At 44.5% G+C, this 26,706-nt stretch overlaps 1 protein-coding gene across 6 annotated transcripts in view; it reads left to right on the top strand.

The window, feature by feature from the left end:
* PIP5K1B (phosphatidylinositol-4-phosphate 5-kinase type 1 beta) overlaps positions 1-25,695 on the top strand; it is a 297,076-nt gene extending 271,381 nt beyond the window's left edge. For 5 of the 6 annotated variants that reach the window (XM_025891469.2, XM_025891473.2, XM_025891470.2 and 2 more), the window contains 2 exons: positions 3,649-3,766; positions 24,963-25,693. In XM_025891469.2, coding sequence (XP_025747254.1) covers positions 3,649-3,766; positions 24,963-24,965 — 121 coding nt within the window. In that variant the 3' untranslated portion in view covers positions 24,966-25,693. Of the gene's footprint in view, positions 1-3,648; positions 3,767-24,962 lie in introns of all 6 variants that reach the window. The other variant, XM_073878110.1, reaches the window with a different exon arrangement.
* The last annotated feature ends 1,011 nt before the right edge of the window (positions 25,696-26,706 follow it).

Raw genomic sequence — 26,706 nt, 5'->3', positions numbered from 1 at the left:
TTTCACCCCACAGCGTGGAATCTCAGAGCCCAGTTCTTTCATGTTGCCAGGTCAACTGGAATTATTTTTCTCTATTAGGAAGAAGAAAATGTTTTTTGAATGACTGGAATCTACTCAAAACAGCTCTAAAATTTATGTGACCTCCACTAGTCTATCCAATTTCTGGTATTTCTGGTACTATGCACTGAGACATCAATTTTAAAATCATGACCCTTAGGTGCCTCATGAAACTTTTTACTTCAGTAAGATATTGCACATACTATAAAATTTACCCAAAGTATACAGTTTTGTGGCTTTGGTATAGTCACCAAGTTGTATATTACTAGAAGCTAATTTTAGAACGTTTTCAGTAGCCCAGAAAGAAACTCCACACCCAAGAGCGGTCATTCCCTAGTCCTCACCCTCTCTCCCCGACCCCTGGCAACCACTCATCTGCCTTCTGTCTCTCAAGATTGGCCTCGTCTGTACATTTCACATAAGTGAAATCATACAATACATGGTCCTTTATGACCAGCTTCTTTCATTGAGCATAAACGATTTCAAGATTCACCCACGTTGCATGTATCCGTAATTCTTTATTTCTTACTGCCGAATAATATTCCATTGTAGGAATTACTTACCCGTTCATCAGCTAGTGGACGTGTGGGTCATTAAACGCTTCGGGACTATTCTGAAGAATGCGACTGGGAGCATTCGTGCACAGGTTTTGGGGTGGGCACATGTTTTCCTTTTCCTTGGCTCTACATCCAGGAGTCGAATTGCTGGGTTATATGGTTTTAAGGACCCACCAGGGCTGTTTCCCAAAGCTGCTGCACCTTTCTACAGTCCCATCAGCTGCGTAGGATGGCCCCAGTTTCTCCACATCCTCTACAGCTCTTGTTCTCACCTGTCTGTATGACAGCTAGCTCGAGGTGGGGGGGGCTGAAGGGGTAGCTCACTGTAATTTTTACTTGCGTTCCCCGTATGCTGAATGATGGTTAGCATCTTTTCATACACTTATTGGCCATTGGTATTTCTTCTTTGCAGGAGTGTCTGTTCAGATCGTTTAGTCATGTTTTAGTTCGGTGATTTGCCCTTTCATTGTTATAAGAATTCTTCATATAACCTGGATATAAGTCCCTATGACCCTCATTTTCATCCCCCAAATGATGCTCAGAATATACTGTTGAGATAGAAAGTATTCCAATACATGTGAAAAACAGTACAAATAAAGTCTGATTTTTATCAACTTTGACCATAGAATGCTGAGGGAATCTGGTGTTTGTTTTCTGTAACCAGTGACTTTTAGCTAAAATAATCGGTAAATCCCAAAAATTACCCTCATTTTTTTTCTAAACCATGCTAGTAGCTTACCCATAGTTACCAAAAATAGAAGATAACTATTAGATTGAAAAATATGTACATAATGGATTTACTTCTAGGGGAATGACTCTGGATCACAACAGGACGGCTGAAAAATGAGGAAGACTTTGAGCTGTATTTACACTACATGTAGTACTATTAAAAACTAACATATTTTTTAAGAAAAAGTCACTTCCGGGGATGCCTGGCTGGCTCAACCAGTAGAGTATGCAACTCTTGATCTTGGGGTCATGAGTTCAAGCCCCACTTTGGGTGTAGAGTTTACTTAAAAATCACTTCCAGAATATTCTTGGTTATACCCTTAATCTTGAAAATTGAGTTTTGAATTTCATCAAATAAATGATATGTTCATAAAATAATCCAGAAGCCATTAGAGATTTTTTTAGTTATATAAAAATAAAATATGAACCCAAAAAAACAGGAATACAAATCAGAAGTCATCCCACACTTGTGTATTTTCTGACCACCTTATTTCTAGCTCTGATGTTTAAGTAGATAAGTAATTCATCTTTCATGGGTGACATTGTAGCAGTTGAAAAGCAAAAGCCAATTAAAGCCCATCGCTGCAGCATTACTTTTGATGCAAAAAATAACTTGAGCGATACTGATTACCACCCAGTGCTTCTCAAAGCAGCATCCCTTGAAAGCTGATCGATTACTAAACCAAGAAATCCATAACAGTTTACGGTATAAGGTCAGCAGCTCCACGGATAGAGGCCATGCTCACCTTGCTCCTTCAAGTCCGTCAGAACAAATTCTGTGTCCCGCACTGGGTAACCCATCGAGGCAGCGTACGGTGGCTTTAACCCCTTCATTGCCACCTTCTCCCACATCACCAGGTGAGAGGCCCACGGGAGACTCTCTCACCCTTGCTTCTTACTACTTGTCTAGTATTTTTTGCCCTTTTTTCATTGTATTTTATGATCAGGAAAAATACAAATGAACCTGATTAAGATTCATGCAGTTCTTCTGACATTTTTTAAAAAAATATTGAAAAGGGTCAGGATTTCTGACTCTTTTACAGAGCTTCCACGAACGGGTTCATATGTTCAGAAGCCCCCAGCCTGGGGCAGGGCAGAGGATGACTGTGCCCTCACCAGTCTCCTGGGCAGTGGGGTGGGCGGGCGGGGGGGGGGGGGATTCCAACAACAAGCTCAGAGGCTGGCCCCAGACTCCAGTTCTCCGATGGGGTGAGCTCCGAGCTGGGCCCTGCAGGGGTGGCAGGCCCTGGTCGTGGGCGAGGGGAGAAACGGGCCGTCTTCCGCACTCCTGCTCTCGGGCCCGACCAGCTTGGCCCCAGTGGGCTGGCGGGCCAGCCCCTTCTCCCCGGCCTTGTGGCAGCCACTCGTCCACCACTGTTGGTGGAGGTCCTGTTCCTGCACAGCCTTCCCAGGGAACTCTGCCAGAGGTTAAAAATGTAACTTTTTTTCAGCGAGGAAAAACCTGTGCATTCCTGAGCCCCGAGATTAATTCCCAATTTCACTGGTTCTCGTATCATGACCAAACAAGGTGGTTGCCCCTCATGAAGGACTCTCTGGTATGACTATTGGCCACCATTCTTGTGGCGTTTGCTGTCTACCAAAGGGACACCTAGGCTGTCCTCACACGTGATACAGTGCCCAGTGTCTTCGTAATTCCTCGGTACTCAGAGAGTGTGCCTTGGCCGAGCAGCAGGAACATCACCTTGGAGCTTATTAAAAACGCAAACCATCGGGCTCTGTGTCCAATCAACTGCATCAAACTTGGGGGTGTAGGGCCTGGGAAAGTGGGTTTTTACCAACCCTCCAGGGGATTCTGGGGCACATTTAAGTTTGACAACCACCGTTATAATTGGACCTTTCATGCTTAAAAGGAAAAGAGAATAGTACAAAGAAACCAATACTGATCGTGCACAAGGTTATCTTTATAAACCAGCGAAGAGTGAGTACTCTTAAGTGGAGAACCTAAGCAGCAGGAACCAACTACTCAAAGTCAAAGCTGACCGTTGCGCCTCAAGAAGACAGCCCTCCACCCTCACAAGGCCAGGGACCTACAAAAGACTTCTCAGGAATATAAATAGGTGTCCCTAGCAGGGAAGCAGACAGCAAACACACTGCTAGTACCACCAAATTCCTTAAACTCAAGCAAGCGTATCTCCAGGTAGGACCATGTTGCCTTTGAACTCTCAAAATCATCTTTTATCCCAAAAAGCTTTCCCAAACTCCACGTCTTTAGCCACAACTTGGGAGGTTCCCCTGGATCTTCATCCGGAGGCCACGTGCTCATTATTCTTCTTCGTTTTTCCAGTAAAGGGTTACCTTCCAGTTCAACATTTACCTTGGAAGAGGGGACCATCTACTTGACTTCTGAGCCAAACGCTCTGGAAATGCAGGATGATAACGCCTCCGTGCTTGATGTCTATTTAGTAAGTAATTCCAGTTTCTTTCCCTTCCCTTGTGGTTTACAGATGGACTCAGGCCACAGCTTCCATAAGAACGGGTTCTGTAAGGCCAGGCAGGCTGGGGTTTTAAGAGAAACCATGGCTCTCCATCACTGGTGTGTCTTTTCACAGGCCGTGCTTTCACACAGTTCATGTAGAACATTCCAGAAGAGAGTATGTAGGGTAAGACGCTAAATCACTCTGTGTAATAAGAGATCAGATCCCCTAATTGTGAGGCAAAATGGGGCTCCTCCACGTTAATGTCTTCTTTGACCCCAATGTATCCGCCTTGTGCGTGAGTCTTCTTGAATTCTGGGTTACTGCCTTGGTAAACTGGTAGCTTAAGAGGCCCAGAACTGGGCTGTGGGAAGAACCTGCAGTCAGCACCAAAGAATCTGGGCTCTCTTCCTCAGTTGTCACCAACCAGTGGCGTGACCTGGGCAGGCACCTCTCTGTGTGTCCTTGTTTGCCAAAGGAGGGAAATCGTGCTGAGTTCACCAGGCTGCTTGGAGGATCATGAGTGATCACGTCCGTGAACGCCCTTGAGTGCCTGCCAAGTTGTCCAGTGATTTAAGTGAATCATTAGATGAGGTCTAGAAGGATGTAGGTTGGACTAAACTATGAAAGAGGAAAAGGTGTTTTCCCTATAAAGTACATCCCACACACATTCTCCACCTCCCTGCATAGCTGCACAAAATCACATGAAAGACACCAAGTGTTGATTTTAAGTTCTCCATTCCCGTAAGCTGTGCCAAGCATGAGTGTGCAAGCTCCACGTCGGGAACCAGCTCCACTTGGTGTGTCTTCTGACCACACACCACCACTCCCTCCTATGCCCCAACCTAGTCCTCGGTTCCCTCACGTATACTCTACACGGCCTCCGTCACCGAAAATGCTGCTCATGATTGCAGAGCCCTCCAGCATCTTCTCACCTCTCCTGGAGTAAGATCCAAAGTCCTCAAAGCCCTGCATGGTCTAGATCTGCGCTGCCCCTCTGCTGTCCTTTCCCCGCCTCTGTCTTCCTCGCCCATACCACTCCGGCCACACTGGCCTTGGTATTCTTCCCATAACCAAGCATGTCTCTGCCTCAGGACTTTTGGATTTTCTGTTAACTGCCTGAATACACTTTCTTAGCTGTCCCAAGCTTGCTTCCTCACTTCCTTCAGTTTCAGCCCAAATACCATCTCAGATAGTCTTTCCTTGACCCCTTATGTAAAATAGAAGCCCTCACCCTACAAAAACCATTGACAAAGGACTTTTTTTTTTTATAACCTCTGAATATCCTGGTTGTAGCACCCACAGGATTTTTTTTTTTCCACTGGGCAGCGCTTCTCCTCACACTGCCCCCACTTTTTGAAAATAAGTTATAGTGCATTTTAAAGTCCTTACAGAAGAATTGGTTCTTCTGCACAACCAAAAAGATAGGGAATTAAATAGGGGAAAAAAATTACAGTAATTTTTTGGTCCCAGGGTAAATTTGAAAAACCAGATGAAATCTGATCTTCATGAGCTAAGAGTTCAAGCTCCTTTTTATCTTTAAAACAACAGATTTGCACCGCCCAGGGGCATGTGATCCTCCCCAGAGGAACAGAAGATCACAGGGTAGTTAAATGGCCCTGCTGATCTCCGTTACCCTATGTATTACCCTTACTACTTTGCTGGAAAGCTTGTGTCATTAGTCATTTCGATTCCTCCTTGGTACTATCCATTTATTAAAAAAACTGCATCTGTCCTTTTATTAGCATCCCATTTTACTATGCTTCTGTGCCTTTCTTGGACACTGAGAAGCCAGACTTTTCAGAACGGGTTAATGCTTGCCTCCGGAAGTCACAGGGAAAAGCCCCAGTCTTCACTGTCGGTGACAGAAAGCACTCTGAGCACCAGTTCGAAATGAAGGAAGCTGGGAGTTTAGAACTGAAGGAGGCAGTGGGGATGGTCCTCTGCCCAGCCTTCCTGGCACAAGGCTGTTGGGGTTCACAAGCCTGGGAGGCGAGAGGAGGCGAGCAGCAGAGAAGGTAACAAGGCAGTAGAAATTCTCACCAAACTTGGCGAAAAGCTGATCGAGCCTAATCTTGTTTTGTAGCTACTCACAATAAGCTCTTTCGCATTTTTCATGTTTCCTACAAGCCCGGCAGTCCGAAATACTTCCTCTTAAGCCGTTTAATCCCCACAACCCGCTATGAAGCGGATGGAGCTCCATTTTACAGAAAGGAAATGGACGCCCAGGGCGATTAGCCACTTGCCCCAGGTGATGCAGGGAGTAACCGGTCAGAGCTGGGATTCAAACCAGCCGAGCCGAGCCCCAGGCCCGCTCTTAATGACTGAGCTGCGCTGTCTGCATTAGGAATCACGCTGCCTTTGCCAGACAGAAATCAGACTCCGAGAAGTTAAATGATTGGTCCAAAATCACACAAGGCAACATGCAGGGAACACAGAGGAAAGAGAATACAGGGACAAATTTGGGTGAATAAACATGGGCTCGTTTTACATTTCAGTATGGAATGTGAACATTCAAGAATGCTGTAAAGGGAACAGTTGGGTGCTGCCTGGAGAGCACGGGATTTTGAACAGTAATGAGGCGCCACGGCGCGCCCACCATGTGCCTCCAGCCAGTGTCCCCGGGCTTTCCCCCCACCAGAGGCTCCAGGCAGGTAGGGCTTAGGTTGGTCTCCGTTACAGGTAAGGACACAGAGGTTCCCTTCTGCTAGTTCTCAGAGCTGGTAAAGGGCGGGGTGGAAATTCAAATCCCGCTCCCTATGCTCTGCCCCCCCCCCCGCCGCCGCCCCAGATCCAACCCCGTGAGCACCCGTCCCTATGGCTTTGGCACTGGCGATGCACCTGGGTCCCCCAGCCACGTTGTTGGAATCCTGTTCCTTGGGAAGGTGAGAGATGGACCCATCGAGGAAGGGGGAGTTATGTCGAGAACAGTGTGTGCAAGGTTCTAGTTTTCGATGTTCTATCCCAACAGTTCTTTAAACCTTTTGATACCAGTACGTCTTCAAAAGTCTTGGGGATCCCAGAGTTTCTGTGTATGTGGATTCCATCTATCAATATCTTAAAAAATTAAAAATGAGAAAATTTAGTAATTATTCAATTCAATATGTAATCATTAATTCATTCAAAATTATTAAGTAAATTTCTATCAAAATAACTATTTTCCAGACAAAAACAAATTGAGAAGAGCGACATTATTTTAGATCTTTTAAAATCCCTAGCATCTGGCTTAATAGAAGAGGGTAGATTCTCAGGTCTGTTCTTAGGTTAGTCTGTTGTGATAGGGCACGTCCTTTACCAACACTATGTGCCCATGAGAGGCCCCGGCAATGAACGGGCAGATGACGTCTTCATATCCTTAACGGAGACCTGATGGATCCCCAGCAATGGTCTCTCACCCACTTGTTCTAGGGCCTTCACTTAGCCCCTTGCCCTGCCGCAGAACCAAACGGGGCATAAATTAATCCCACAGAAGCAGGCAGCTGGGTTCTGTGGCTGTCTCGGCCTCTCATCAATCATTCACTGACCTTGAATTGATCACCTATTCAGGGCCTCCATTTTCTCATCTATAAAATGGATCATTCCATCACCTCTAAGACCTCTGCTAGCTGGGGCCTGCTGGGGCTTCCTCTAAATTCCATGGAGTTACACTAAAAGAAGATTTGACCAGAGTAGCTACAGTTCCTTGCCCAAATTCTGCTGTGTCATCCCGTCGCTCTCTATCCTAAACCTTCGCGGTATTTAAACTTAAATTTTTGCACAGTACATCTATAAAGTTCTGCACCATGACTTTGTAATTCCAGGGTGTGTTTTCATGCTGGATTTTTTCTTTTTTTTTTTTTAATTTTCCTTGCTCTTCCCGTTCTGAAAGGACGGAGCTCCTTGCCCTCCCTTCACTATTTTCATTTGCCTCTATACTGTGGAAGAGTGAATGGAAAAGATAAGTAGGAAAAAGGAGAAGCTTTGTCTCGCCTTTCTGTGGACCTAATTAGAATCCTCTTCATCAAAGGCATCCTCTCTTGAAGGGCAGCTGGAGGCTTCTGTGGGGACGTTGTGTTCAGAATTGTAACAAGACGTCGTCTGGTTTCTCTTGTAACGCTGCTTCTCCTTTAAGATACAGGGTTTCTCTAGTAGATCTCACCCACTCTCCCAGTGCTATTGTTTGTATACTAATGTAGAATACTGCCCATATCCCTTTAAAAATATACAGGATTTAAACCCAAATAATGTATGCACACCAGATAACATACGATATTTCCTTTTAGGGATCCACCCACATGATGCACATATCAATTAGGTTGGCTATCCTGTTTTCTGCTGTAATTGGACAGGAAACTGAAAGCGTAGTTTACCTTAAAAGGCAGCAAATTGTTCCATTACCCTTACTAAAGAAAGCACTGGGTTCGGGTTCCGTGTTCCTAGTTATCATCCTTCAGGGGCGCCTGGGTGGCTCAGTCCATTAAGCGTCTGCCTTCTGCTCAGGTCATGATCTCAGGGTCGTGGGATCGAGCCCCGCATCGGGCTTCTTGCTCAGTAGGGAGTCTGCTTCTCTCTCTGCCTGCCACTTCTCTTGCTTGTACTCACTGTCTCTGTCAAATAAATATACAACATATTAAAAAAAAAAAAAAAAAAGCCATTCATCTTCACTCTAGAGAGTTCCAGGCTGATTCATCTTCGAATATTCAAATCAAGGCAGTGGGGGGTTCTGAAGACGTTTTATCCGGTGACCAAAGATGCATTTTCCATTGAATTTTGAGTTGATGGCACAGATTAGGGTATTTAAAAGGATTCAGCAGAGAGGAGCAGGCTCTGTTGCTTGAGAAGGGGCAATCATGCAGTGTTCTAGATGCCACCTTGTGAACACTGATGCTGGCACCTTGCTGTTACTCCAGTTCCTAAGGTAGTTACATCTGCGGGATGTAGAATGCGATTTTGTATGAAGGGGAAGAGCAACCGCCAACAAAACGCAGCTGAGCAATGTTATGGGGATGACTAGCCGGGAGCCAATGGGTAAGTGGGAGATAATGCGGTCCCTTTTTTCCTAACACAGAAGTTTGAGAGACGGCTGCCGTTAAACAATGACTTTCTCTTTAGTCTCAAGGTTATACCCTTTTCTTTTTTTTACACTTTCCCTATTAACATCCTCTCACTAATAGGTACTTTCATCCAGATAGGTGTCTCTGCAAGACAGCTGTTTGAGGTCGAAAAATAGCTGTGGGCAAAGGAGAAGAAACAGTTAAGCCATTTCTTAGCCATGCCTGCATGGAGATTAATGCTCTGATGTGCAGCTGGTGGACAGCTTGATTATTTAATGGGTCTTTAGGGTGGCTAATAATACTCTTTGATCACAGGACGAAGGGTGGCAGAGAAGTGAAAATGATTGAATTAACAGCTTATCATAGCATTATGTATGAGAAAAGCCTGAGAAAAAGAAGGAAAACACTTTAAATTAGGTCACGGGGGTCTTAGAAAACCCACTGGAACTTTTTGGCAGGAGAAAGTGCATTTGTGGATTGGACTCCACTGGCATTGAGCTTAAAGACTTTTATGCAGAGTTTCAGGTCCTTTAATCACGCGTGTTTGAGCCACATTGGATGCTGCGAGGGGTGTTGATTTGAAACGGGCAATTCTATTGCTTCTCAGCAGAGAGCTAGAATCCCCATCTGCCAAAGACGCTGCTTGGGTTGTGGTAGATTTTAGTGAGAGCAAAGGAGGAAGAGAAGCAAACCGCTGCCTTTGGCTTGTAAGGCATTCAACCAGAATGCGGTTTCCTTCCACCATATTGACCACATTGGTAAGAAATGGAGAGATTTCAGGAAGAGCAAAATAGGACCCTTTGTTTATCTCCAGAAGTGCTGGGCCCTCTTAAGTCATTGACCAAATATTATTTCTAAGACATGTGGATGAGTGGAAAAAATGGATCCCACTGTCTGGCCCCACGGCACCCACAAGTGATTCCCATACTAACACAAGCTTTCAAATTAACGAGGCAAGCCAGCAGTCTATGATAGAGGTCACCCACAGGATTGTTTTTAAAACCAACAGTGTTAAACTACTGTGTAAGATTAGCTAAGGGAATTGGAGTTAGGCAGGCCTACTGGCTTCTCAGTTAAATTACGCCCAGAATTAGCCATTGAGTGACAGCTTGCGGGGCTAGGGTAGGTTTTTTGTTGTCGTCGGGTCCTAGCTTTACAGTGACTCCTGGCCTCACAGGCCACCTTGATGGCTGCCTTCTTCAAGGTCAGCTCTGCACGTGAGCTTGCCTCAGGCTCCTCCTGATTGGGGGGGAGGGCGTCATCATTTCTCCACCTTTGCCTCCTGGCACTGACTTCCCGCCTCCTCCCCCACTCCCTCCAGAATCTCACTTCTGTCTTGGCTCCCCATTTCCGTATTCTTCCTTGTCATCAAGAGCCAATGTTTACTGGCCTCCTGAGCCTTTCCAACTCTTGGGAAAAAAGCATTTGGGCAACAACAGTCTCTCATGGCGTGACCTTAGAGGCCACCAGGCACTGAGCCTGCAGGAAACAATTCGCAAACTCAACATGAACCTCGTTAGGAACAAAACGGGAAGTTTAGGGAAACCAAGTTTAAATCCTACCCGTGGATAGGGCTGTCTTCGTCCCTGCTCTTCGCTCTTGTGGGATCTGAAAAGGAATGGGAAAATCTGGTAGAAGGGAGAAGGTTGTAAGTATTACACACTTCATAAAAAAACAAGGCCTTCCTGAGTGCAGTGAACGGGATGAGGAAGACTCAGGTGGGGAGATCTGAGGGCTCGGCTTCCCTTGCTTTTGTCTCTACCTGTGTTAGAGTCCGAGGGCTGGCCAAACACAAAGTCCCCGGGTCTAGGTGGCTTAAACACAAGTGTCTTGTGTCACAGTTGGAGACCACAAGTCCGGATCAAGGTGTCAGCAGGGCCAGGCTCCACCTGAAGGCGCTAGGAGGAGAGCCTTCCTGGCTTCTTCCAGCTTCTGGTGGCTGGTGTGTTCCTTGGCATTCTTAGCCTCGCAGCACTAATCTCTGCCTGTGTCTTCACGTGGCCTTCTGCTCCCTTCTCCTTGTAACATCAGGCAAAGCTACCCCACAGCCTTGTATGAACAGAGATTTTGACCGTGTTCCTGCTTTCGGTGACCCCTACTGCCACCTACTGGCAGAAAGGCGCCTCTAGCCGCGTGGGGAGCAGGAGTGGCGGAAGTCCTTGAATTGAAACCGAATGAAGAGCAAGTGTGCCGGTCCCTGGACTGTTTCCACCCCGTGGACTTTCTCGCAGACTCAGTGCTGTGCGTGCACGTGCGGCAGGGCCACACCCTGCAGGTGTCAACGGTAGCTCCCTGGGACAGGCCCAGCACCTGCCACCTTTCCAGTCGGACCGGAGGCTATTGCTAACGATCAGGTGCCAAAATGCAGGTGCCCGTCTTCCCTAGAATCTGAGCATGCCCTCCTCCGCTGTCAAGGTGCATCCTACTCAAGCCTCATGGAAAGGCCCCTTAGCAGTTTGGGGATTCAACAGAGAAAATGCTCTTTTTACTGTTTGAGCAGCCACCTTAACGAAGTATCAACAAATACAAGGTGGAGAAATCCTTTTCTTCACCTTAAATCTCTGACAGGTCGTCCTTACAGCTCTCAACTCCTGGGTGGCTGTGTATTTTGAAGTAACCCCAAGTAAGGAATAGGATTAAGTATTTTAAAAATCAGAGATTTTTAACTTAAACAACAACAACAACAACAACACTTTCTAAATCCCAGTAATGGCTGCTATATTAGTTTCCTAGGGCTGTGGTAACAAAGTACCACCCACTAGGTGGCTTAGACGATGGAAATTTATTGTCTCACAGCTCTGGAGGCCAGAAGCCAGAGGTCAAGGTGTTGGCAGGGTCGGTTCCTTCTGAGGGCCTTGGGGGGAGGAGGTGTTCCAGGCCCCTCACCTTGGCTTGTAGAGAGTGGTCTTCTCCCTGTGTCTTCACATGGACTTCCCTGTTATGTGTCCAGATTTCCCCTTTTGGTAAAGACATCCACCATACTGGATTAGGGCTCACCCTCCTGACTTTATTTTAACCTAATTATCTCTGTAAACACCCTGCCTCCAAATAGGGTCACATTGTGAGGTCCTGGGGATTAGTACTTCAACATAGCAATTTCAGAGAGATACAACTCAACCCATTATGGCTACAGTGTCTTTTTGTAAAGAAAATGGTACCAGTGGATGTGCTGAGACAGAAAGTCTCAATCGGGGTAGAGCTTCTAGTTCCTACCCTCTGGCCCGAGGCCAGGGGCCTCTGGCCTTTCTGCTTTCCTTCTGTGTAAGTGGAAGAGAACCCAGTGGTCTGATCCAAAGGCAGTGCTCCTTTTCAAATGAAACCAAGATTATATTCCCACCCCCAACATTTTCCAACTGAAGCATAAGCAGGGGTCAGAGTGAATTCGGTTGTAGCTCCAGGACTATAGGATGTATCAGGTGACAAGATAACCACTCAGACTTACAATTAGCAGAAGCCACTCGAGTGCTGGAAAGTCCACTGTGGAATTGTCAGCCCATACACATCATTGATGCCCTCAGGCTTCTCTTGGGCTTTTGGAAAACAAATTAATCAGGCGGGGAACTGTGGTAAAACATCACTGCTGCACTAATAGTTTAAAAAAATGAAAGGCCATAATCTTAACTTCATTCCCGTGAGACATCTACAATGAGTGCCAGCTTTTTTCCTGAGTCTCTTCTCATCACTATAGGCACGCCTCTTTTTGCTGCATGTTTCACCAGTTCAAGGTTTGTGGCAACTCCGGGTTGAGCAAGTCTTTGGGCGCCATTTTTCCAACAGCGTTTGCTTACTTTGCGTCTGTGTGTCACAATCTGGTAATTTTTACAACATTTCAAACTTTTTCATTATTATATTTGTTTTAGTGATCTCTAATAGTTTGGGGAGCCACAAACCACACCTACATAAGACAGCCAACTTAATAAATGTGTGTGTTCTGACCGCCCCACCACGTGGCCGTTTCCCCGTCTCTTTCCCTCTCCTCAGGCTTTCCTATTCCCTGGCACATGACAATATCGAAGTTAGGCCAGTTAATAACCCTACAATGGCCTCTAAGTGTTCAAGAGAAAGGAAGAGGCTCATGTCTCTCACTTCAAATCAAAAGCTAGAAGTGATTAAGCTTAGCAAGGAAAGCATTTTGGAAATAGAGATGGACTGTAAGCTAGGCCCTCTTACACCCAACAGTTAGCCAGGACGTGAATGCAAAGGAAAGGCTCTTGAACGAAATCGAAAGCCCTACTCCCGTGAATACAGAAATGGTAAGGGACTGAAACGGCCTTATTGCTCATAGGAAGACAGTTCTAGTGGCCTGGCTAGAAGACCAAACCAGCCATAACAATTCCTTAAGCCAAAGTGTAATCCCCAGCAAGGCCCTAACTCTCTCCAACTCTGTGAAGGCTGAGAGGTAAGGAAGCTGCAGAAGAAAAGTCTGCAGCTAGCAGGGGGTTGGTTCATGAGGTTTAAGGAAGGAAGCCATGTCCATGACATGAACGTGCAAGGCCAAGAAGCACCAGGGGCTGATGGAGGAGTTTCAGCCAGTGATCCAGAGAATCTAGCCAAGATCATTAATGAAGGCGACTACACCGACCAACAGATTTTCAATGTAGACACAACAGTCTTCTATCTGAAGAAGATACCATCTAGGCCTTACATAGCTGGAGGACTCAAAGCCTGCCCTGAAAGCTTCAAAGGACAGCCTGCCCCTCTTGGTAGGGGCTAGTAGGGGCTAATGTGACTTGAAGTTGAAGCTGGTGCTCATCTACCATTCTGAAAATCCCAGGGCCCTTAAGAATTATGCAAATCCTCCTCCTCCGGTGCTCCTATAGATGGAACAAAGCCTAGGTGACAGCACATCTGTTTCCAACATGGTTTCCTGAGTATTTCAAGCCCACTGTTGAGACCGACTGCTCAGAAAACAGTATTCCCTTCAAAATATTACTGCTCGTGGACAGTGCACCCAGTCACCCAACAGCTCTGATGGAGATGTACAGTGAAACTGTTGTTTTCGAGCCTGCTAACAAAACATCCATTCTGGAGCCCATGGAGCAAGGAGTCATTGTGACTTTCAAGTCTTAAGAAATACATTTCTTAAGGCCATAGCTGCCGTACATAGTGATTCCTCTGATGGATCAGGGCAGAGTACACTGAAAATGTTCTGGAAAGGATTTACTATCTTAGATGTCATAAAGAACATTCGTGATTCATGGGAAGAGGTCAAAATAGCAACATGAATAGGAGTTTGGAAGAAGTTGATTCCGATCCTTATGGATGACTTCAAGAGATTCAAGACTTCAGTGGAGGATGTAACTGCAAATGTGGTGCGAAGAGCAAGAGAACTAGCAGGAGAGCCTGAGGGTGGGACCGAATTGCTGCAATCCCATGATATAACCTGAACAGATGAGTTGTTTCTTGTAGATAAACAAAGAAAGTGGTTTCTTGAGATGGAATCTATTCCTGGCAACGATACTGTGAAGATTGTTGAAATGACGGCAAAGAATTTCAACTATTACACAAACTTAGTTGATAGAGCAATCAGCGGGGTTTGAGAGGATTGACCACAGTTTTGAAAGAAGTTCTACTGTGGGTAGAATGCTACCCAACAGCATCGCATCCTCCAGAGAAATGATTCATGAAAGCTAGAGTCAGTCAATGCCACAAGCTTCACTGCTGTCTTATTTTAAGAAATTGCCACAGTCTCCCCAGCCTTCAGCAACCAGCACCCTGATCAGTCAGCCACCATCAACATCAAGGCAAGACCCCCCACCAGCAAAGAGATTACATTTTGCTGAAAGCCGAGATGATGGTTAGCCCTTCCTTAGCAATACCAGATTTTTTAATTAAAGCATGTTCATTGTTCTTTAGACATAGTCCTGTTGCACACATAACCGACTACAGTATAGTCTAAACATAACTTTGATATGCACTGCAACACCAAAAGGTTCGTTTACCTGTTTCAATATGCACTTCATTGAGATGATCTGGAAACTAGCCCACCCCACACATCTCCAAGTACACCTGTCATCTCTCTGCTGCTTGGTATGGAACTCTTTGATAGGCCATTTAATCGTGGGCACGAGGCCCGGTACTCCCTGTGCTGCCAAGAGCTCAAATTTCAGCACACGTTCTGCCAGATCGGGCACAACATAGTGGTTCTCCTCCAAACTGGATATACCCTTCAAGGACATTCCAAATTTCACATTCTGCCTCATGGGTTCTTGGTTCAACACCTACAGTTCCTGGTTCTCAGAAAAGTATTTTCACCTCTGATTCCAAGCCTAAAAAAATTTTTTAAGTGTCAGGGTGCAGGCGGCTTGGACCCTAGCTTCTCTAAGGTTCCTTCCATCTATGAAAGGCCACAGCAGTATGTGATTGGACCTATTCGTGCGCCATGTCCTCATTTCTGGAGCACGAGTCTGAACCATCCTGTCACCTCCAGGAAAACGGTGAGCTTTTATATTCCTGCAGCGACTGAACTAAGAGAAATCCCCCCTCCCATCTATCTTCCAGTGCTTCAAGTAACCCCCAACATGAGATAGGGAGGAATACAGTAAAATGCAAATATAGAGCCTCAGCTAAAAGAAGAAAAAGGACTCAAAACTTCCCAGAGTCCAGTGGTGCTGTTTTATTTTTGAAATTCAGGGAGTCCTGAGAAGTCAATCTGTTGAACCCCGATTGAGAGACGGAGGGGACACCACAGCCAAGGAGCTGAGCTCAGGATGAGGCATTGTGAAGCCTTTATGTACATGTAGGTGGTGATGCTGTGTGTTTTGGCCACAGTGAGTGCAGCAAGGCAGGACTAGGTACTGTGCTGTCATGGCTATAGAAGGAACGTCAGCCAGGAGATTAAGAATAGGAAACAGAGCAGGGCTGAGGTAAACAGAATTCAGAAATTGCTGATGGAAATGGGGGCTTGGTGTAGAAAAAGGAAATAGGGGATTATTACCTATGTTAGCCCGGAAAGAAAAAAAAAAAAAAAAAACAGTGCTTTCCTCACGTGTACAGTGGATGAGAATTTCAATCTGAGGGGCACCTGGGTGGTTCAGTCTGTTGGGGGTCTCAGGCTCCTGGGATCAAGCCCCTGCATCAGTCTGTCTGCTCAGCAGGAAGTCTGCTTCTCCCTCTCACTCTCCCTCTGTGCGCTCTCAAGCTCGCTCTCTCAAATAAATAAAATATTTTAAAAAAGAATTTCGTTCTGAAACCAAAATGAGGATGCATTTGGACACCATACAGGAAAACCGTGGAGCCCTTGGCCTATACCTAAGGTAGATAGAATTTTAAAAGAACATCACCCCAAGGGCTCACGGAACATGGAGACTTCGTGGCCGTTTTTAGTGCTGTTCGTATTGGCCAATCCGACAATTGTGAAGCTCTGCCTGGCCACCACATTCCAGCTCTTACCAAATTTTATTGACTAAATACATCTTTTAAATGTAGTTTTAGACACTTAACAAAATGGCAGTAGTACATACCTATCAATAATTACTTTGGAGCATTTAGAGGATTTACGTTTCATCAAAAAACAGCAGAATGCATAAAAAATCAAGACCTATTTCTTTGCTGCCTAAAAGACACTCACTTCAGACCTAAAGACACAGATAGACTAAAAGTGAAGGGATGGAAAAAATTATGTTCCATATAGATGCAAGTGGGAGAAAAAAGCCAGGATAGCAATACTTAAACAAAATAGACTTTAAAAGAAAGACTGTAGGGGCCCCTGGGTGGCTCAGTCGGTTAACCTTCGGGCTCTTGATTTGAGCTCAGGTCATGGTCTTGGGGTCCTGGGATCAAGCTGCGTATCAAGCCCCATGTCAGGCTCCCTGCTCAGTGGGGAGTCTGCTTCTCCCTCTCCCTTTGCCACTCCCCCTGCTTGCTCTCTCTCAAATAAATAAATAAAATCTTAAAACACACACACACACACACACACACACACACACACACACACACACACGACCAGATGGACCTGAATATATATGGAACATTCCATGCAAAACCAACTGAATACATTCTTTTCAAATGCACGTGGAATATTCTCCAGGACATATCACATGTTAGGCCACAAAACAAGTTTCAATAAATTTAAAAAGACTGAAATCATATCATGCATATTCTCCAACCACAATGAAATGAAACTAGTTATCAGTCAAAAAGAAGAAAATTGGAAAAAACACAAACACTTGGAGGCTAAACACCAGGCTACTAAATAGCCAATGGGTCAACAAAGAAATGAAAAAGGAAATTGAAGAAAAAAAAATACATGGAGACAAAAGAAACTAAAAACAACAACTAAAGCATTTCTAAGAGGAAAATGTATACTGATACCTTTCCCAAGAGAAAGTATCTAAAAAAAAAAAAAAAAAAACAAACCTAACCTTACACTTAGAGTAACTAGAAAAAAGAACAAACCAAGCCTGGAGGTTGTAGCCACATAGTCAGACAAGAAATAAAAGGCATCAAAATTGGTAAGAAATAAAACTGGCACTATTTGCAGATGATACTATACATAGAAAACCCTAAAGACTCCACCAAAAAACTATTAGAAAAGTGATGTCACTGAAGTTACAGGACACAAAATACACAGAAATCAGTTGAGTTTCTAGACACTAATAACCAAGTAGCACAAAGAGAAATTAAGAAAGTAACTCCAGGGCGCCTGGGTGGCTCAGTTGGTTAAGCAACTGCCTTCGGCTCAGGTCATGATCCTGGAGTCCCGGGATCGAGTCCCGCATCGGGCTCCCTGCTCAGCAGGGAGTCTGCTTCTCCCTCTGACCCTCCCCCCTCTCATGTGCTCTCTCTCATTCTGTCTCAAATAAAATCTTTAAAAAAAAAAAAGAATAACTCCATTTACAATCGCACCACAAGTAATAAAATACCTAGGAATAAGTTTAAGGAGGTAAAAGGGGCCCGTACTCTGCAAACTACATAACATTGATAAGAAAAAGATGACACAAATGAAAATATAGTTCATGCTCATGGATTAGAAGAATTGTTAAAATGTTCATACTACCCAAAGCAATGTACAAGTTCAGTTCAATCCCTATCAAAACACCAACAGCATTTTTCACAGCGCTAGGACAATAATACTAAAATTTGTATGGAAGTGCAAAAGACCCTGAAATACCCAAAACAGTCTTAAGGAAGAAGAAGACTGGAGGTATCACAATCCCAGATTTTAGGATCTACTGCAAAGCTATAGTAGCGAACACAGTATGGTATTGTCACAAAAGTAGGCGCACAGATCAGTGGGAAAGAGCCCATAAGTAAAACCACACACCGATGGTCCGTTAATCTATGACAGAGAAGGCAAGAATATACAATGGGGAAAGATACTCTCTTTGATCAGCAGTGCTGGGAAAACTCGCCAGCTACAGCCAAAGAATGAAACTGGACCACTTTCTCACGCCATACACAAAAAATAAACTCCAAGTGGGTTAAAAGCCAAAATGTCAGATTGTAAAACCATTAAATCCCTTTAAAAAAAAAGCAAAGGCAGTCATTTCTTTGACATTAGCTATAGAAACATTTTTCTAGGTGGGTCTCCTCAGGCAAGGGAAACAAACGCCAAAATTAACTACTGGGACTACACCAAAATGAAAAGCTTCTCCACAGTAAAGCAAACCATCAACAAAATGAAAAAGGCAACCCACTGAACAAGAGAAGATATTTGCAATCAATATATCCCATAAGAGGTAGTATCCAAAATAAAGAATTTATACAATTCAACCCATACACACACAGTCTGATTTAAAAATAAAATCTGGGGGCGCCTGGGTGGCTCAGTCGTTAAGCATCTGCCTTTGGCTCAGGTCATGATCCCAGCGTCCTGGGATGGAGCCCCGTGTCGGGCTCCCTGCTCGGAGGGGAGCCTGTTTTTCCCTCTCCCTCTGCCCCTCCCCTCGTGCTCCCTCTGGTGCGCTCATTCTCTCTCTCTCTCTCTCTCTCAAATATAAATAAAATCTTTAAAAAAATAGAAATAAGAAAATCTGAATAGACATTTTTCCAAAGAAGGCATACCAATGCCAGCAGACTCTTCATCAAGGAAATGCAAATCAAAACCGCAGCAGGGGATCACTTCACACTTGTCAGAATGGCTAGAATCAAAAAGTCAAGAAGTAAGTGTTGGAGAAAAAGAACGCTTGTGCATTACTGGTGGGAATGTAAACAGGAACGGCCACTATGGAAAACACTAAGGGGGTTTCTCACAAAGTTAATAATAGAAATACCATATGATCCAGTAATTCCACTACTGGGTATTTATCCAAAGAAAACAAAAACACTAATTCTAAAAAGTACATGCACCCCTGTATTTATTGCAGCATTATTTACAGTACCCAAGGTACGGAAGCAGCCCAAATGTCCATCGACTGATGAATGGATAAAGACAACGGGATACATATACACCATGGATTACTCAGACGTAAAAAAAAAAAGAATGAGATCTTGCCATTTGCCACAATATTTTTTTTAAAGATTTTATTTATTTGAGAGAGAGAGAATGAGAGAGAGCACAAGAGGGGGTAAGGTCAGAGGGAGAAGCAGACTCCCTGCCGAGCAGGAAGCCTGATGCGGGACTCGATCCCGGGACTCCAGGATCATGACCTGAGCCGAAGGCAGTCACTTAACCAACTGAGCCACCCAGGCGCCCCGCCATTTGCCACAATATTGATGGAGCTAAAGGGTACTGTGCTAAGTGAAGTCCGACAAAGACAAATACGTGATTTCACTTGTATGCAATCTAAACAAAAAGCAGAAATAGACTCATAAATACAGAGAGCAAACTGATGGTTGCCAGAGGGCAGGGGGGCAAAATGAGTGAAGGGGAGTGGAAGACACAGGCTTCCAGTTACGGACTGAGTAAGGCGTGGGAACAGAAGGTACAGAAGGGAGAATACAGTCAGTGGTATGTAATAGCGTTTTATGGAGACAGATGGTAACTACACTTGCCGTGAGCATAGCATAACATAGAGACAAGTCAAATCCCTAGGTTTTACACCTGAAACTAATGTAACATCGTGTGTCAACTGTTCCTTCAATAAAAAAGATTAAAATTTCAAAAAATAAACAGGTTAAGGGTGTGGGTGGGTGGGTTTCTCAGGCAAAAAGTTTGGGGGGGGGGAATATATATACATATAAGGCTTGGAAACAAGCCTAGAAAGGAGACCTCAGAAATGCAGTATCTCAACTTTGATGCCCTCTGCACATGGCTCTGGGAAGCCCACGTTGGAGGGCTCCACTTTTAGGGTCCTCCTGGGGTATCAGGCCTCCCCCCACAACCTCAGTTGTGGTTGAACCTGCGGTCCAGCCTCAGACAGGGCTTCTTGGTTAGTTAGGAAACAGACTGCTTTTGATTTGTTTTCCTTTCTTTCTCTGTGTTCGTGCTTTACGTAATTTTAATTATGAAAAAGCTTTGCAATCTTTGACCCCATGTGTGCATTATTGTGTAGTTTCCATCATAAAATTAAGTCCTTGGGTTTAAGTGGAAATAGAAATACATTTCCACCTCACGCACTCCCAGACATAAACACACATGTGTGGAATAAGTAACACTGGGATTAGGCCACAGAAATACAGATCTTGGCTTATGATGGGGTTCTGTCCCAATAAACCCATCTTAAGTTGAAAATATCCTAAATGGAAAGTGCATTGAGGACACCCAGTCTACTGAACATCATGGCTTAGCCTAGCCTGCCTGGAAGTGCTCAGGACACGGACAGTAGCCTACAGTTGAGCAAAATCATCTAACACCAAGTTTATTTTATAATGAAGTGTAATTTCGTGAAAAGCCGAATGATCGTATGGGTGCAGAACGGTTTTGCCCGTACGTGATCACGTGGCTGACCGGAAGGTGGCTTGCTGCCACTGCCCAGCATCCCAAGAGAGGCTCCTACCACATGTTGCTAGCCCAGGCAAAGATCACCATTCAGAATTCGAAGGTGAGCTTCTACGGAATGCCTACCACCTTCTCACCACCGAAAGTCGAAAAATCCTAAGCCAAACTATCCTGAATCGGGCGCCGTCTGTCCCTAATTCCACCTGTACTGTCAGGTCGCAGCATTTAAAATATCTTGTATTCTCCAAGCACCACGTGCTCTGGCAGAAACCCTGGCATCACTGCGGCCAGAAGACAGCGAGCACACCTCCGCCCAGCCGCTCAGAGGGTGACAGCTCAAATGATGTCCCGTCTGTCGTCCCTTCTCGGAGATCTGCCTGAGCTCTCTCTTGTTGGGGACACGTGTCCTAGGCCTAAACTGGTACCCAAAGCGTCGGTTCCCATTTCTGTTTCTAAAGCCAGAAGGCCAGGGGTGGTTGGATCTCAGGTCACCTCAAAAGTTTGCTACTCTTTTGGGCACTGATATGGTGAGAAGCCCGTCTCTGTGTTGGGGAGCTGGAGGGACACAGCATGGGAACCCCACTGTGATGAATAAATTCAGGGGCTTCGTGGGGTCCTGGTGGGATAGTCGGCTGTTGCTTTGGTCTCTCCAGTGATGGGTAATAGAGGACTGGAGGGTTATAATTTGAAGGAAAATTATAGCACATCTACTAAAGGGGATAATAAAACTGCTTTCTACAGACTTCTCACCGCGGCCAAGCAAGGAGACACTGTGCTTTTAGATTCCACGCAGACTTAAAGACGTGTCAGGCCACCTCATTTTATGATAGTTATAAGTTAGCACAAAACAGACACTTTCATGTAGACAACCATGTCATCCCAGGGCTACATTATAACATGGATAAAGAGTTGGTAGTTCTTCCCCCACATAGACATTCTTGTACCCTGGAGGTGAGAGTGGGTATTCATACAAGTTTATAGAAACTTCTACATCATCAGTTAAAAAAAAAAACAAAAAACCAAACTTATGAAGTGTGGATATAAAGGATTTTTTATGACCCCAGCTGGAAATGACTCCTTTTTTTTTTTTTTTTTTTAAGGTGTTTCACACTCGGGTAGTGCCACCTGGGCACCTCCTGCCTGCTGCTTTTTTTTAAGATTTTATTTATTTCTTTGAGAGAAAGAGAGCACATGAGAGGGGGGAGGGTCAGAGGGAGAAGCAGACTCCCTGCCGAGCAGGGAGCCCGATGTGGGACTCGATCCCGGGACTCCAGGATCATGACCTGAGCCGAAGGCAGTCGCTTAACCAAACTGAGCCACCCAGGTGCCCGACTCCTTTTTTCCTAATAATGAGAGTATGTTTATTATAAAGCCTCACTTGTTACTAAATTACCAATTTAACCCATTTTGAAAAACACCCAAAAAATTAGTTTTTTCAGAGAGTAATTTATATACAGGAAGTCCTTACAATATTCTGAGTTATTTGGGGATATAAATTATCAGCGGTATTTAATAGTCCTGTGGTTGAAATCGAACTCCGAGATTCACTGCCACAGCCCACTGTGACTGCCCAAGTACCCTCAACCGGCCACCACATAGGGAGCACGTTCTGGATGCTGGATCTCCTGCCTCAGCTCTACCCAGAAGCTGGTAAGCATCAGCCTTCAGTGACCGGCGACAGCAACTACCCCTCCTTCACGGACTACTCATTTCTTTACTCTGGTCTGAAAACACTTCCAGGTTGAAGCTAAACTGGCTTCCACGAGTTTGTCCCAATTCTGGTCTTAGAGCCATTTATTGTCACCCACTGGTCTCAACAGATGGGAAACTGGACTCATGTGCCTGGGGTAGGACATGCGGGTCAGGGGGCCTGATATGGAAAGACTAGGAGGGGTGAAGCTTTTGCTCCTCACTTCACACATTCTGATACTCTAACCCCCACCCCCGGAATCATGCCATCTGCGCCACTCTTGTTGGGGACACGTGTCCTAGGCCTAAACTGGTACCCAACTCTTCCTTCCTCATAGCCAACCTTCAGATATTGGAAGGTAGCTCTTATGCCCCATCGCTAGCTCTCCTTTTCTAGACCGAAACACCCAAGTTTCTGGCCATTTCATGGGGTCTTGGATTTGGAGCCCTTCCCTGGTGGGTCATCTCAGGCATGGGTCTAATTGGGTCATGGCCTTCTCCAAGTTTAACATTAGAACCCAGACAGAGACCTCCAGCTGTGATCTAGAGAACAAGAACAGAACTATCACCTTCCAGTTTTTGGTTTTTATTTGTAAGAAAGCAGGAGTCAGGGGCACCTGGGAGGTGCAGTCAGTTGAATGTCCAACTCAGTTTCAGCTCAGGTCGTGGTCTCAGGGTCATGAGATCGAGCCAAGCATGGGACTCTGCATTTGGCACAGTCTGCTTGGGTCTCTCTCTCTCTCTACCTCACACCCCCCCTACCCCATGCTCACATGCTTTCTCTCTAAAATATAATCTTTTAAAAAAAGAAAAAAAAGGATTTATAAAGCTGATCAGTAGGACCATATCATTTTATGTGGATTTTTTTATGTCCCTGATTGATATGCACCACACCAAGTTATCAGATTGAGCCTGAACAAAGTCCACGTTACAGACATCTGTCCTGAGAACGTGGGCAGCTTCTGCTTTGCCTGCTGCTACAGCTCATGGCACCAAACATGAGCTATTTCTGAAAGAGGATTTGAGTGACAGTTTGAGCAAGTTGTACATTTAAGCAGGCAAACCTTCCTGACTTAGATTAATAAGAAACAAAGTGGAAACTAATAAAAATTACAACTCTCATTAAGCTTAAATTACATGATAAAATACTCATTTTTAAATAGAACCTTTGACATAGTCTCTTAATAATTTGCAGAGTCATTTCAAACTTCGTTTTCGTTTTTTCAGCCTCCATATGAGTGTGTTGGGCCACACAGTCTCTGATTCCAGCTCCAACCTTCTCGACGGCTCTTGTGAGGATACTAGCACATGCCTGGCACTAAATGATACATATATTATTAGTGTATATCGTGTGTATGTGTGTATATACCAACACTCACATAGGTACACACACTGTATTTCCCCAAAGAAAACTTTATCCCTGACCACTACCCTATAAAGTAGGATTTATTACTCCCTTGTACAGATAAAACAAGGTATAAAGAAGGTTCAGGGGCACCTGGGTGGCTCAGGTGGTTAAGCGACTGCCTTCAGCTCAGGTCATGATCTCAGGGTCCTGGGATCGAGCCCTGCATCGGGCTCCCTGCTCTGCGGGAAGCCTGCTTCTCCCTCTGACCCTCCCCCTGCTTGTGTTCCATCTCTCACTGTCTCTCTCTCTCTCTGTCAAATAAATAAATAAATAAAATATAAAAAAAAAGGTTCAGTAATATGCCTGATGCCCTGGAGCTGTAATAATTAGGAAATCAACGCACTTAGCCCACTGTGTCTGTCTCTAAAAACTGAACACGGTACTGCCTCCCCATATGTAGCTTGGTTTAACTGTCACAGGTTGAATTAGCATTCTCTGACCTTAAATGGTTACCATTTTAGGTTAAATATTTGCTGGACAGGGGCATCTGGCTGGCTCAGTCAGAAGAGCATGTGTCTCTTGATGTTGGGGTTATGAGTTCGAGCCCCACATTGGGTCTAGAGATTATAAAAAAATAATAAAAAATATTTGCAGGAAGCACCTGGGTGGCTCAGTCGAGTGTCCAGCTCTTGGTTTCTGCTCAGGTAGTGATCTCAGGGTCCTGGGATTGAGCCCCGCGTCTGGCTCCACATTTACTTGGGATTCTCTCTCCCTGTCCTGCTGGTGCTCTCACACACACACTCTCTCTCTCTCTAAAATAAATCTTTTAAAAAAATATTTGCTGGACATATTTTTACTCCCCTGTCACAAGGATAGTGTTTGAAAATGAACACATTGTTCATGAGTTCAAGACGATGTTAAAGTTGTTCTGATTAGCTTCAAGCCTGCTAGACCACAGCACATGCTCAAAGCCCTGTACTCTTAGAGGTCAGGAGCGTACCTTAGCCAGCACTCTTTCCTTCAGAGCCCTAGCACAGTGCACTGATGTAGGAGGAACTCGATACACCTTGGTGTAATTACATGCTATAGGTCCACCAGAGAAGCAGTACTATGCTAAGCATTGCAGAAGATCCCCGAGCCTAATGCACCCCCACTTCTCTGTGTACATTTCCTGAGTACGAGGCATCAGGAGAAATAATGAATTTGTGTTCCCATTCATAAGGAGCAGTTATCAGTCAATGCCAAAACTTAGTCTTAACAGCTGCTTGCTTTCTTTTTTACCCCCCTCCCCAGTAAGTGAAAACGGTGACCATGAGACATGAACACAGTGGTGGATGAGAATTTTCTCCACTCCGGAATTACCCAGAGGAACTTGGCTGACCCCGCTGCACACAGAGTAATAATCAGGTGGATTTAGGAGTTTGCAAGGTGTCAGGGAAGCCTTGGTCCATAGGCTGATCAGCAGATGTGATGTGAAAAACACCACACTATTCTATCATTTGCTGTTGCTTGCTCAACTGTGAAGAACTGCATGAGCTCTACTTAAGCTGCTTTCTATACCATTGCCAATCACCATTTTGGACTTGGAAGTGCTATTTTCCTATTGACACTTGCATTATTTCGTTTTGCATGCATCCAATGATTATACATAAGCAACATATGTAACCTGCTTATTTTTTAAAAATCCATCCATGCAAAATGGTAAATAAAGTATACATTCTGCTCTTTTTTGCAAAATTATCATCATAGCCCATGTCTTTAAAAGTTTAAACTGGTTTCATATAAAGATCAGTGTAATAGGTCTGCATATACTTTATAGAAAACTAGCTTCTATAAAGATTTTTTCACTGTTTACTAGTGAAATGAGAAAAAGCAAAGCTATTTATAAAAGGCCTTATGTTGTGTACATACGTTGTCTTTGAAATATTTGTGATTTAGTTTATTGCTTGTAAAAGAGAAATTATATAATTTATTTAGTAAATACTATTGTAAACTATAGTTTTGTTGAGAGAAATAAAATATTTTGTTCTCAATTTTGTGGTAGTGCATTAACTCCAATGGTTTATGGTCTCTATATTTCTTTTATTAATTAAAATGGATATTCCTCCATTTTTAAGATATTCAGGGATCCTAAATAAACTGACTCTCATGAAGGAGAGAAAAGTCTCTGGTTCCTGAGAAGACAAAGTAGCAGACTGTACTCAACTTGTTCTGAAGACTTTCCCAAATAATATCCTGGTGTATTAGCTTTCACTCTGTTTCGCTATGGTAACAAACAATACCCGAATCTCTGCATAGGAATCAAGAGCAGCTCCTATCTAGGACATGCCCTTTGTATGGCAGGGGGGGGGAAAAAGAGTGAAACTGGCAATGGGAGCTCTTAAAGCTTTTGCTTAGATGTGGCTTACAGAACTTCTGCTCACATGTCACCAGCCAAAGCAAATGATATTGACAGGATAGAGGTCATAGGAGTGGCAAGTGTACGTCTCACCAAGGAACTGACTCAGCAGAAAGGGGCGGTGAATATTTTAAGCAATGATTGCTTAAATCTACACAATTTCATTAGTGTCTCAAACAGCAAAGGCTTAAAAGGCTGCCTAATCATACAATGGGGAAAAAAAGTCTTTAGAAAGTAATATGACCAAGACCACAGAAAGACATTCCTGATGATTAAGATGCTCAGTGTAAACTACTTCAAGTCCAAGCAAGCTGATTCTTATCAGCAAACTTGGTATTAACTTTCGTAAAAGTAACCCAGAGCCAGGGTTACTCAGTGTAAGTAGTTAATTTTGCCTGCAGAGTTGATGCTGGCAATCTATCCTAGGTTGGGATTTCAGCAGGGAATTCTAATGAAATAGACAACTGAGGATTCTTTGCCTCTCTTTCCCTAGTATTCATAGGTGCTAGCAGATACTCTGACTACAGGGGTTTACCGAGCTGGGATTCCCCCTCTTCCCCTCTCCAATTTTAAATCTACCCATTTATCTAACCTACAGACTCTTTCTTGTGCCCTCCCCTGGTGGGACTGATGCCTCTC

Source organism: Callorhinus ursinus, unplaced genomic scaffold, assembly GCF_003265705.2.
Source record: "Callorhinus ursinus isolate GAN/ISIS: 27379988/994484 unplaced genomic scaffold, GSC_fseal_2.0 scaffold28, whole genome shotgun sequence".
NCBI classification, from domain to species: Eukaryota; Metazoa; Chordata; class Mammalia; order Carnivora; family Otariidae; genus Callorhinus; species Callorhinus ursinus.
Note: the sequence above shows the minus strand (reverse complement) of the source record. Positions and strands in the feature narration are given on the sequence as shown.